The 13,127-nt window shown below is 34.0% G+C and overlaps 1 protein-coding gene across 2 annotated transcripts in view; it reads right to left on the bottom strand.

Annotated features, from left to right (window-relative positions):
• gpc1b (glypican 1b) overlaps positions 1-13,127 on the bottom strand; it is an 84,939-nt gene that overhangs the window by 28,039 nt on the left and 43,773 nt on the right. Inside the window, exon 2 of one of the 2 annotated variants that reach the window (XM_016449337.1) lies at positions 3,742-3,900. In XM_016449337.1, coding sequence (XP_016304823.1) covers positions 3,742-3,900 — 159 coding nt within the window. Of the gene's footprint in view, positions 1-2,252; positions 2,411-3,741; positions 3,901-13,127 lie in introns of those variants that run through there. The other variant, XM_016449345.1, reaches the window with a different exon arrangement.

The raw sequence follows: 13,127 nt of genomic DNA, 5'->3' as shown, positions 1-13,127 counted from the left end.
CAATAGGGATGGATGGATGGATGGATGGATGGATGGATGGATGGATAGAACAACAGCAAGGCAGAACAATGGATGGATAGACAGACATGTAAAAGGATAGATCAAACAATAGAGAGAGAACAATTGATGAATTGATGGATGGATGGATGGATAGACAGATTATACTCAATAGATTACAATCTCATCTACACGACTCTTCGCTGCCAATTTCCTCTTCTAAATTATTTTATTATGAAGCTATTAAACTGAAACTAGAAAAATGTGAGAGAAAGAATGAAAGAGAACCTGAAATCAATGTAGAAATGACAACAGCATCTGAGATTTATGATTTGAGAGTCTTAGCCCCAATTTGCTGTAAATTGATCTCTTTTCCAGACAGTAAGGAATGAGAACTGGAAACAAATGTCCATGTCTATGACAGCACACATGATTCAGAGAGCCTGTTTTATTATGTTTGCACAAAATCTTGTCACATATTGCACTGTTAATGCCTTTAGTCTTTCAAATCTTGCATAAATAGCTGCACACATACACAACCACAGACACACAAATACAGAAACACACACACACTCACACACACCCTGGGTATAATCCACCATAGCTGCTTACTGTGCCAAGCATAATTCATGCTGGGAAACACACACTGACCAGATCTCCTCCCTGTGCCACAGCACTTGGGAAATAATCACAGTTCAAGCATTCTCACCACAAACACACCACATTATGCGTGTGTGAGAGAGTGTGTTTGCACACACAGACACACACTCAAGACTCCTGGAGGTGAGCTGGCACAGACATGCTTTAAAACCCTAAATTGGCACTTATGAACTCCAGAACGACAGACACATTGACTTTTTTTCAACTTTAAGTAGCAAAGTCACCATCTGTACAAAAACCCAGTAATAGAGAGTAATTTCATCAGTTTGTATTATTTATCAGAAAATAATAATTATGTTTTATTATTAAATAGTTATTTATTATTACCAATAATAATAATTATTATTAAAGCCAATGATAATATCAACAATAATATTCCTTGAATCAATTTGGAAAAAGAATTTATATTTCATCTTTTCATTTATTATTATTATTATTATGATAATGATTATTATTATTATTATTATTATTATTAATATTATTAAAACAATTAATTCAAGGAATAGTATTTGAAAAAATATATATATAATAATAATAATAATTATTATTATTATTAAAGAAAACACAAATATTTATTGAAATGCCCATATTTAGTAAGTATTATGTACACCACAATACTGTAGTTTATTGCAATGCCTTAGAATTTATATTTCATCTTTTCATTTATTATTATTATTATTATGATAATGATTATTATTATTATTATTATTATTATTAATATTATTAAAACAATTAATTCAAGGAATAGTATTATTGATATTAGTATTGGCTTTATTGTTAATAATAATAATAATAATAATAATAATAATAATTTGTTTTTCGATTCATATTTAGTAAGTATTATGTACACCACAATACTGTAGTTTATTGCAATGCCTTTGATTTTATTATCATTATTTTTTATTAATATTATTTTAATTTTAAGCTTAATTTTTTTCATGCAAAAATATATTTTTTTAAAGATTCACACATCCAAAACAGCAAAACACACACATTTATTGCATTTAATTGTGTAAAGCATGATTTGATGTCATTGAGAAGTTGTTTGTTCCTAACAGACAGAACTAATCAAAATCACAAAATCACACCCACACACCAAAATCTACACAAAAAGCAAAAACACTGATTAAAACGCCTACACAGAGTGAGAGAGAAAGATAAGATTATAAAGCCAGAGAAAGAGGAAAAAATATCTACATAATATATATACAGACATTATACACATTATTGTAAGACAAGTGAAAGTGTGATGCTGTCAAAACATTTACTTGTAGGGCTCGATCTCTCCTTCTCCAAACACAATCACTCAGGTAAAGGATGTGAATAACATTCACACTCACAGGCTTGAGTGTGAGTGAGAAATCCACACTGCTACTACACACACACACACACACATACATACAGAGAGACCATCTGTCTAACGTCGTTAGGAGGTTTTATCAGCGCCGCTCTGAGATATCAAGCACAGGTCTGTATCGACAAACAAACCATCAGTTTCTCAACAAGCTTTAGTCCACGGACCGATTCTTCTCACCATCATGAGCTGCATCACGAACACCTGTTGTGTCATGTGATGTTACTCAGGTGTAACTCACCGTCAAAGCTCTTGAACTGGCCGTTGAGAGAGGCCTGTAAGGTGCGTCCAGACTCCTTCACCTGAGTCTCAAACTCTCGTCGGCTCAGGTTCAGAAGGTTCTCCTCCATCCCAGACGTGCAGCAGGTGTAACCCTGAGAACAAACCCGCAGGTGCTCACCTGAGACAGAGAGAGACCATTAACAATGTTAACATGACCGTCAGTAGAAATGCATTTCATTATCAACGATCTACATCCATCCGTTTATTCATTCATCCATATAACCCATAATATATTCAAAAAATGTTTAATGTTTCATATGCTCACCAAGGCTGCGTTTATTTGCTTAAAATACAATAAAAACAGCAATATTGTGAAATATTATTACAATTTAAAATAACTGTTTTCTATTTTAATATATTATGAAGTATACAAAAATATAGCTGAATTTTCAGCATCACTACTCCAGTATTCAGTGTCACATGATCCTTCAGAAATCATTCCAATTTGCTGCTCAAAAACCATTTCTTATTATCAATGTTAAAAAATGTTGTGCTGCTTACATTTTTGTGGAAACTGAACGTATATGAAAGCGTAATGTACTGTATTAATTGAAAGAAGTTTTATAAATAAAATAAATATTTATTTATTTACAGTTGTTTTACCTGTATTTCAAATTTTACACTGCATTGTGTTGCATTTTAGAGTTAACATCCATAAAATTAATGGATAATGTCCCAGTAAAGAGCTGCCAATACTTTCATTTTTCTTTTTACAGGTTTATTTTTTACAGTGTTTTTTTTTTTTTCCAGATTCATTGATGAATAGAAAGTTGAAAAGAAAAAACATATTTCAACTACATTTTTTCTTTACTGTCACTTTGGTTAATTTAAGGCATCCTTGCTAAATAACACTATAAATTTTTTTTTTTTTTTATCTTAAATCTTAAAAAAAATACGTTTTGAACTGGTGTATTTTCACATACTTTTGCTATATTTCATTCATCCATCCAACTAAATGGATGAATTCCTTCATTAAATTAATTCATTTATTCATTAACCAACCATCCATCAATTCCTTTTTTACATTCATCATCTGCTACATCTCTTTTTATTTTTGCTTGCTGCTCCAAGAATGAAAAAGAAACAGCGTAAGAAAGAAAGAAAGAAAGAAAGAAAGAAAGAAGCACAGAAGTATATAATAGGTTTACACTGGTTTACTGCAGTGATCTGTGGACTGTAATTACACACGGATCTCTGACCTGATCTGAGCACAGACATATGCTCTCTGAAGCAGTAGTCTGCGCACACACACACACACACACACACACACATAACGTCGTTAGGAGGTTTTATCAGCGCCGCTCTGAGATATCAAGCACAGGTCTGTATCGACAAACAAACCATCAGTTTCTCAACAAGCTTTAGTCCACGGACCGATTCTTCTCACCATCATGAGCTGCATCACGAACACCTGTTGTGTCATGTGATGTTACTCAGGTGTAACTCACCGTCAAAGCTCTTGAACTGGCCGTTGAGAGAGGCCTGTAAGGTGCGTCCAGACTCCTTCACCTGAGTCTCAAACTCTCGTCGGCTCAGGTTCAGAAGGTTCTCCTCCATCCCAGACGTGCAGCAGGTGTAACCCTGAGAACAAACCCGCAGGTGCTCACCTGAGACAGAGAGAGACCATTAACAATGTTAACATGACCGTCAGTAGAAATGCATTTCATTATCAACGATCTACATCCATCCGTTTATTCATTCATCCATATAACCCATAATATATTCAAAAAATGTTTAATGTTTCATATGCTCACCAAGGCTGCGTTTATTTGCTTAAAATACAATAAAAACAGCAATATTGTGAAATATTATTACAATTTAAAATAACTGTTTTCTATTTTAATATATTATGAAGTATACAAAAATATAGCTGAATTTTCAGCATCACTACTCCAGTATTCAGTGTCACATGATCCTTCAGAAATCATTCCAATTTGCTGCTCAAAAACCATTTCTTATTATCAATGTTAAAAAATGTTGTGCTGCTTACATTTTTGTGGAAACTGAACGTATATGAAAGCGTAATGTACTGTATTAATTGAAAGAAGTTTTATAAATAAAATAAATATTTATTTATTTACAGTTGTTTTACCTGTATTTCAAATTTTACACTGCATTGTGTTGCATTTTAGAGTTAACATCCATAAAATTAATGGATAATGTCCCAGTAAAGAGCTGCCAATACTTTCATTTTTCTTTTTACAGGTTTATTTTTTACAGTGTTTTTTTTTTTTTCCAGATTCATTGATGAATAGAAAGTTGAAAAGAAAAAACATATTTCAACTACATTTTTTCTTTACTGTCACTTTGGTTAATTTAAGGCATCCTTGCTAAATAACACTATACATTTTTTTTTTTTTTTATCTTAAATCTTAAAAAAAATACGTTTTGAACTGGTGTATTTTCACATACTTTTGCTATATTTCATTCATCCATCCAACTAAATGGATGAATTCCTTCATTAAATTAATTCATTTATTCATTAACCAACCATCCATCAATTCCTTTTTTACATTCATCATCTGCTACATCTCTTTTTATTTTTGCTTGCTGCTCCAAGAATGAAAAAGAAACAGCGTAAGAAAGAAAGAAAGAAAGAAAGAAAGAAAGAAGCACAGAAGTATATAATAGGTTTACACTGGTTTACTGCAGTGATCTGTGGACTGTAATTACACACGGATCTCTGACCTGATCTGAGCACAGACATATGCTCTCTGAAGCAGTAGTCTGCGCACACACACACACACACACACACACACACATACACACATATATATACACATGATTGTGTTTTGTGCTGTTTTAGAAGGCAGCAGCAGATGGTGGTGTACAGACATACATATAAGAGTAAGTATTTTCCTAGTAAATATTATCAGTCTGCATATTACAAATAATACACCTTATAAGAAATAAAAATGCGTATAGAGAAATAAATCAACCCTGAGCGTTGAAGCTCTGAATGTGTCGGCTCTGTGACTGACAGCTGAACATCACAGCACAGCTACATAAGAGAGTACAAACCATTTTTATGACCAGGGGGATGGAGGGGGAGGGTGATAAATAGTAATTGAAAATTTCCACTCAATCGACTGCTGTTCAGCCCTGTGTTTGGTCAAATACCCTACTATAGAAGTGCTGACACGGTCAATCGATATTAAAACTCTGTAAAACAATGTCCATTCCAGCTCATTGCAGCTCAGTAGCGTACAAAGAAATTAGTGCTAAATAAAACAGTAATTTAATAATAATAATAATCCTTGTATCAATTTTAAAAAATGGTTTCTATTTTATTTCTATTTCCAATTTTATTTTGTACTATTATTTCTAACAAAAACAATATTATAAAACAATAAGTATTATTGTTTTGCTCTTTTTTTGTAATGATAAATAATAAATGATTGAAAAATTAATTATTATTATTATTATTGCCTCTCTCGTTAAATGAATAGTTCACAAGCAATATTATAGATAGATGGCTCATATTTAAGCAATAAACAATGGTTTGAAGTGAAAAATGTCTTGATGGATTTGTTCATTGTTAATTAACATTAATTGATGGACTGGAGCACTGGAATATTGTGATGTTCTTATCAGCTGTTTGGACTCTCATTCTGACGGCACCCATTCACTGCAGAGGATCCATTCGATCCGTTCCGATGAAGTAACAAACTCTTTCTACATCTTGAATGGCCTGAGAGTGAGTACATTTTCAGCAGATTTTCATTTTTGGGTTTACTATTCCTTTAAGCTCTAATGGATCGTCCAAATGCTTGTGCCTACAAACCTTTCTGTTCTTTTAAAACATTTTAGCAATTAGCAAACCACATCATTCTTATATAAGCTATCTTGGTCCATAGAGATATGTGTATTTGCGAGTCAGTGTGTATATCTTGGATGGTTGTCAGTGTCAAAAAACGTGAGTGTCTACCTATGACTTGTGTGTGTGTGCGCACACGTGTGTTTGTCAGCGGGTGAGAGTACACTCTGTCAGAGACAGGATTCTTTTTCTAAAGAGCTGGGCTGTCAGCCATTTCTATCCTGAGCCTTTTCTCCAATCCAAGGACAGAGGAAGAGAGAGAGAGAGAAAGACTCCAGAAACACAGTTCATTTTCCACTATCACATATAAAAGCACACAGCAAACAGATAGAATTTAATGCAGGTCTTATCAGTGCTTAATGTTACTGCTCAAGAAGGTTTACAGGCACTTGAACACTTGATGAAACCCACACAACCAATGTGTTTGGCCTGTAACATCCAGCGCATCACAAAGAAAACAGAAAACATGAAACTGACAAAATGTGTTGCTGTGAACATGCCTGGCTGGGGGTCGGGGGGCGGGGATTCACTATGATTTATTTTGTGAGGCTGTGGACTGACTCACTGTAGCTTCAGCAGTCAGAAAGGGCATTCACATTCTCATTTAATTCACACAAGTTGCATAGCATAAAATAAAATAAATAGTTAAAACTCCGGTTCAAAATGACATTATGTCAAGAAAAATGTTTCAGATTCTCATTTATTTCACAAAATGGCAAAATAAAATAAAAATAGTTAACATGATGATTCAGATTGTTACCATTTATTTCACAGTATGAAAAAAGTTATCATAAAATAAAATTAAATTTAATTAAATTTAATTTAATTTAATTAAATTTAATTTAATTTAATTTAATTTAAGTATGTTGAACCTTTCACAGAAATTATATATATTTTGTTGTTTTATTTAATTTTATTTTTTTTACATAATTTTGTGATAAAAATAAAATAAAATAATAAACAAATAAATAATGATGAATCCGATTGTCATTTATTTCACAGTATGGAAAAAGTTGAAAATAAAATCAAATATGGCCATTCCGATCATAAGAAAATGGTAGGAAAGAATCGATTTATCCTAATTAAATATTGATTAAATTAATGTTGCTTTTATGAATTGATAAATAATTGATACACTACAAACTCAAGATTTATTGAGATTTATCATTATCATTTACCCTTTAATATTTTAACAGCCTATTCATCAGGTTTATATATACAAACAGGAAAATACACAGTTGCAGAGGTGGCAAACAATTTTCTGTGATCTTTTGGCAGTTAGTATTCAGTGTTTTGGCCGCAGCAACCCCTGTTCGATTCAGACTCATGGTCTGCTTGCTAAATTACCCCTCAGAAATCAATAAAGTACATCTCTCAGTAAAGTGAGCTGGGCTGGAGTTCTATTCCGCCTCAATAAATTAGAGTTAATATAAAATAGATTACTCTAGGTAAAACTGGAAACATATAAACATCTTGTAAACATCTTCTGGTGTCTGCCTAGTGCAAACTAAAATAAGAGAGAGCGACCTTATGTGACCCCTAATAAAAGCATTTAAAATGGTGAGTAAAGCCGGTGGTGTTTTTCCCCTCTAAGGTCTCTCATGGCCCACTAACACACACACATAGTGAGACTGGAGATTGAAGAAAGACCAATTCACAGACCATTAACTTATCAGAGAACTCTAGGGAGGAAAACTCCTATTAGAATCCAATTAGACCACAGAATGAGAATCCAAAAAACCCTCTAACTGTGTTTGTGGGGTGTGAGTGTGAGTGAAAGAGAGAGCGAGAGACTAAAAGAGATGAGTGAGTTAATTTTACCAGGCAGAGGAAGGAAATGTTCACCTCAAAAGCAGTTACACAGATAAAACATCAAATTAAACACACAAAGCCTGCAGACTGTATGAGTAGCAGTAACTAGCATCACAACATTCAAGAGGAAGTGATTATGGATATCGGTGCACCAAGAGCTTGTAACACTCCAAAGAGAAAGGAAAAATTGAAATCGCATCATATGACCCCTTTAAAGAAAACCCTCAGAGGAGGACATTTATGTACATTCCCAGAATGCATTTCCTCCCTGCTTTTTTGTCACGTGAATATACACTTTCAAAAGTTTTCAGTTGGTAAGATTTCTAAAGGTTTTTGAAGTCTCTTATGCTCATCAAGGCTAAATTAATTTACGTTAAAAAAATAGTAATTTTGTGAAATATTATTACAATTTAAAACAAGTGTTTTCTATTTAAATATTTTAAAATGTAATTTATTCCTGATGGCAAAGCTGAATTTTCAGCATCACTACTCCGATGTCACATGATTCTTCAGAAATCATGCACATATGTTGTTTTGAAGTTTAAGAAACTTTTATCATTATCAATATTGAAAACAGTTTTTGCTACTTAATAATTTTGTGGAAACCATAATATATATATTTTTCAGGATTTTTTGATGAATAGAACGTTTAAATGGACAGCATTTATTTGAAATGGAAATCATTTGTAACATTATAAATGTTTTATTGTCACTTTTGATACATTTAATGCAAATTGGGTGAATAAAAATATGATTTTCTTTATTTTTTAAAAAAAAAAAGTTTTTTTTTTCCTTCTTTCTGTTGCAACCTGGGGTTATAGGCCACAGAAGTGGGGGAAAAAATTATATTAATAATAAAATACGTTGCTTTATGTCAATTCTAATTAAACTAGTAGCAACCCTAACCAGACCCTGAGAGAATTTACATAACTATTTATTCACAATCCATACACATAAACACAAAATCAAATTATATATTTCCTTTGAGTATGCAAGAAATAGCTTGGGCAATTTGGGCTGAGAAAAGACATCCCTTCTATATTTAACATGCTTGCTACACCACTGGCATTTTAAAATCTTTTGCTAACCGCTAAACGCATGACTTCCTATGTTACTGTAATCCTTTTCACATCCACAGCCATCCAAACATTTTACAGTAAACACAGTTATTACCTTTCATTTCCCAACCATTTCCTTCTTAGCATTGCTACAAGTGCACTGCACAAACCCCTAGACAGTTAGCCTAGCATTTAGCCTATTTAAACATCCTGAGGAAGGTGCTTCACGCTGTTATAAAACAGAGAAACAAGCAGGCATTGTCCACTTTGCTGTTTCTAAATGTAAAGTGGGTTGTTTTCAAACTATAAGGAAGACATTTTAGCAATTATTTTAATTTCAGCACATTGTTTAGCTGAGATTGCAGGAGCATCATGATTAATGATAAGGTCAATGCATGCTAGAGAAAAAGTGTGTAAAGCAGATGACATTCAGTAGCATGTCTAACTTTGAAAATGTCTCGCATACAGTACACACACAGAATGAGTTAGAAGCAGGGACACTTTTTCTGAGTGATCTGATATGAAACATTTAACACGCTAGCTCTTCACCACCCAATCAATACAACAAAAGAGCCCTCACACCAAAACACAATCGTGTTTCAGAGGTATCTGATAGATGAGTTTGCCAGTGGCGTGCATTTTAACGATCCACCGCAAATAACTTCAAATGTGAAGCTACGTGTCTTGCATTAACAAGGCATTTGAAGTCTGGGAAAAATGGGAAGCATGCTCTGATAGCATCACTCATTCATATACACACACATCCTACAGTACCTAACTACCTACTGCACAGAAGTGTTCTGGCTGTACCACGGTAAAATGGTGGTATCAGTAATAAACTGTTATTCAAAAGTTTGGGGTTGGTAAGATTTTTCAAAGTGTTTTTGAAAGAAATCTCTTATGCACACCATGGCTGCATTTATTTCATACAGTAAAAACAGTAATATTGTGAAATATTTTTACAATTTAAATTCACCATGTTTTCTTAAAATACATTTTAAAATGTTATTAATTCCTGGGATGCAAAGCTGAAATTTCAACAGTCTTCAGTGTCACATGATCCTTCAGAAAATCATTCTAATTCTGATTTAGTGCTCAAGAAACATTCCTTGTTATTATCAATGTTGAAAACAGTTCTGCTGCTTAATATAGCTTAATAAAATTTGAGAAATTTGTGGAAACGGTGATGCATTTTTTTCAGGATCCTTTGATGTATATAAAGAAAAAAGATAAGAATCTATTTGAAACAGAAATTTTGTAATATCTCACATTTGATCAATTTAATGCATCCTTGCTGAGTAAAAATATTAATTTCAATGTCAGACTTTCATATGGTGCATTATATTGTTTTAAAGGGGTCATAGGATGTTGCTAAAAAGAACATTATTTGGTGTATTTGGTGTAATTAAAGTCAGAACAGCCGGCATTGTAGTCTACTCTACCAGGATCAGGAAACAGTCCTCCATAAAATGCGCTGCACACATCTGAATATTTGGGTTGAACTGTTCTGGAACAGTGTTGTAAATACAACTTAACCACTGATTTCTAGTTGTGTCCTCTTTTGGAAGGCCAAACAAAGTAGTTTTGCTTTTCACGAAACACAGTGTCACACACGGCGGGCTAGAGTGAGAGGAGGCCGGCGGCCTAGAGTGAGCGGCGGCCGGCAGATTCGACGAAGGAGCAGTCGGCGGGCTTGCGGCAACCACATGTGACGACCCCGGGCTGGACTCCTTAACTTTTATAAAGAATATCTCTTTGGATTTGAGACTTTAGTCTTTGCAACTTTACAGATCTTCTTTGTGCACCAAGAGCTTGTAACACTTCAAAGAGAAAGGGAAAATTTCATTCGCATCATATGACCCCTTTAAATGGCTGTCAATGCACTTTACAAAAATGCCTTTTTGGTTCCAGAATGATGTAGTTACAACTTCTACCAGCAGGGGCTAACTGGATTATTCTAAACACACCTGTTCTCGCATCTCGCAATCTTATCAGAGCTCAGCTCAGTAATATATGCACATCAGAGTATTTTTGGCTTTAATAATGTCGCTCGCAACAGATGAGAGGAAGTTGAGATATCATACGACAGGAAGTTGAAAGATGTGACCCATTCTAGTGAGATGCACCGTTAAATAAAAGCCAGACAGAAATCCCACCCACACACTGTTCCTGTCTCTCTCACACACACACACACACACACACACACAGAGAGAGAGTTATCAGGAACATGATGGATTACAGCACGTTTTAGAAATGAAGCCTGAACAGACACACACACACACACACACACACACACACACACACTGGCATTCAGTATCAGTGAGCTGTATAGCATTGTGGGCAGAGAGACAGGACAGATGATCCGGTGTGTAAAACCAAACACAGGATTATCACTGTAACATTTTCCTGTCTTCCGCTGGATCACAACCTTTATCTCTCTGTGATTATTTCCTACAAATTCAACTAACACACTTAGGGGGTTTTTGAATGAATTTTTTGTGCACATCTGCATTGTTTTAGAAGCAAATTCACAAAATATATCATGCAAATAGAGAAGAGAACGGTGAAAAAAAACCCACCAAATTACTGCTTGACCATGCATACGGATATAACAGTGTTTTTATCATTTGGTCACCATTTGATGAATTACCACTCCCATGATCAGTAGAAAATGTACACAAACATCCAAAATGCGATCTTTCTTTAGACCAAAATGGCACAAAATAGATAAAAGTAATGCAAGTTCCGTAATCAGATTACTTTTTTCAAGTAACTAGTAAAGTAACACGGAGTTACTTTTTCAAATAAGCAACGGCAGTTACTTTTTTCCCATTTATTGACTGACGGCTGTTTGAGCTGCGCCCTCTACTGTGAAAGGGCCAAAAATATAACTTTTTATATTAAAAGCAAACAAGCAAGCCTTGCCCAGATGAGAAAAAGTAACGCAGCAATTAGTTACTTTTTTTGTAATGCATTACTTTTAAAAGTAACTTTCCCCAACACTGTTTTACACAGAAATCAATCACAATGACTTAATTTGAATAAATAAATAGATTTATAAGTACATTTTTATGTGACAACAAATGGGAGAAAATCCATACAACAAAACGTGATGAACCGTCCTTATTCTTTTCAAATCAAACATGGCACTGTCCGTTGTGTCAGTGATGGATATGAAACAACAGTGATACATAATATTTCATGTCACTGATATCCAACCTGTGCAAAAGCCATTCATTCAAGAGTTAGATGATTGGAACATTTTCCGTTTAGTGTCAAAAAACTCTTTCCCTTCACTTTTTCCTGTTACAGCTCAGTACAAAACAGCACTACACGTCACTGACAGCAGACCCTGTTAAACAGACAGATAAGTGTCTGTTTAACGCTGAGATGACATTCAGATCATGAAGTTTTGCCGAGAGGAATCTGGATTTCCGATCCAACCGCCTGCATCTGTCTCCCCTGTCTAGAATCACAAGCAAAAATCACTTCAGCTGAGCTGACTGGACAGTTTTTCACATGCAGCCTCATCAGCAGGCATTTATCAGCGTAAATGAGGGATCTGAGAAATGAACCGAACAAAAAATATGATAAGTTGAGAAAACGAGGGGGGAAAACGCTGTCAGATGTTGTATAATTCAACACTGAATGATGATACGAGAGTCATTCATTTACGAATTTTCCTAGAGAAATAATTGAGGGATTTTCTCAAAAAAATATATCTTTGCAGTTGCTTGGAAATTCAGTATTATAGCAAAAAATATGAAATATCTACAGTGTCTGACACTATATCTTCATTACTCAGCATGAGTAAACGAATTACAGTATAAGCTAGCTTGCCTTGCAGTTAGTCATTGAGGCTCAGCTTTAAGAGAAAAAAAGTCTTATAAATTATGTTTAACTTATTAATTTTTAGAACATCAGTATATAACCTAGATGTTCAGATTTACCCTCAAAAAAAAAAATGTAGATTTTCTATATTCTATACGTGCACTTGCCAGGTATATTATATTACACACTTTTGCTTTTCCTCATATTATAGAGTACTCTTTGATATTTACTATTTTCAAAACTGAGGCAAAGATGAATTCAGCTGTATTTGAACACTGTAAGTGTACCACTGTATATGTTATCAGATGCCATGGTT

Source organism: Sinocyclocheilus anshuiensis, unplaced genomic scaffold (assembly GCF_001515605.1).
Source record: "Sinocyclocheilus anshuiensis isolate Anshui unplaced genomic scaffold, SAMN03320099.WGS_v1.1 scaffold850, whole genome shotgun sequence".
In the NCBI taxonomy this organism is placed as follows: domain Eukaryota; kingdom Metazoa; phylum Chordata; class Actinopteri; order Cypriniformes; family Cyprinidae; genus Sinocyclocheilus; species Sinocyclocheilus anshuiensis.
Note: the sequence above shows the minus strand (reverse complement) of the source record. Positions and strands in the feature narration are given on the sequence as shown.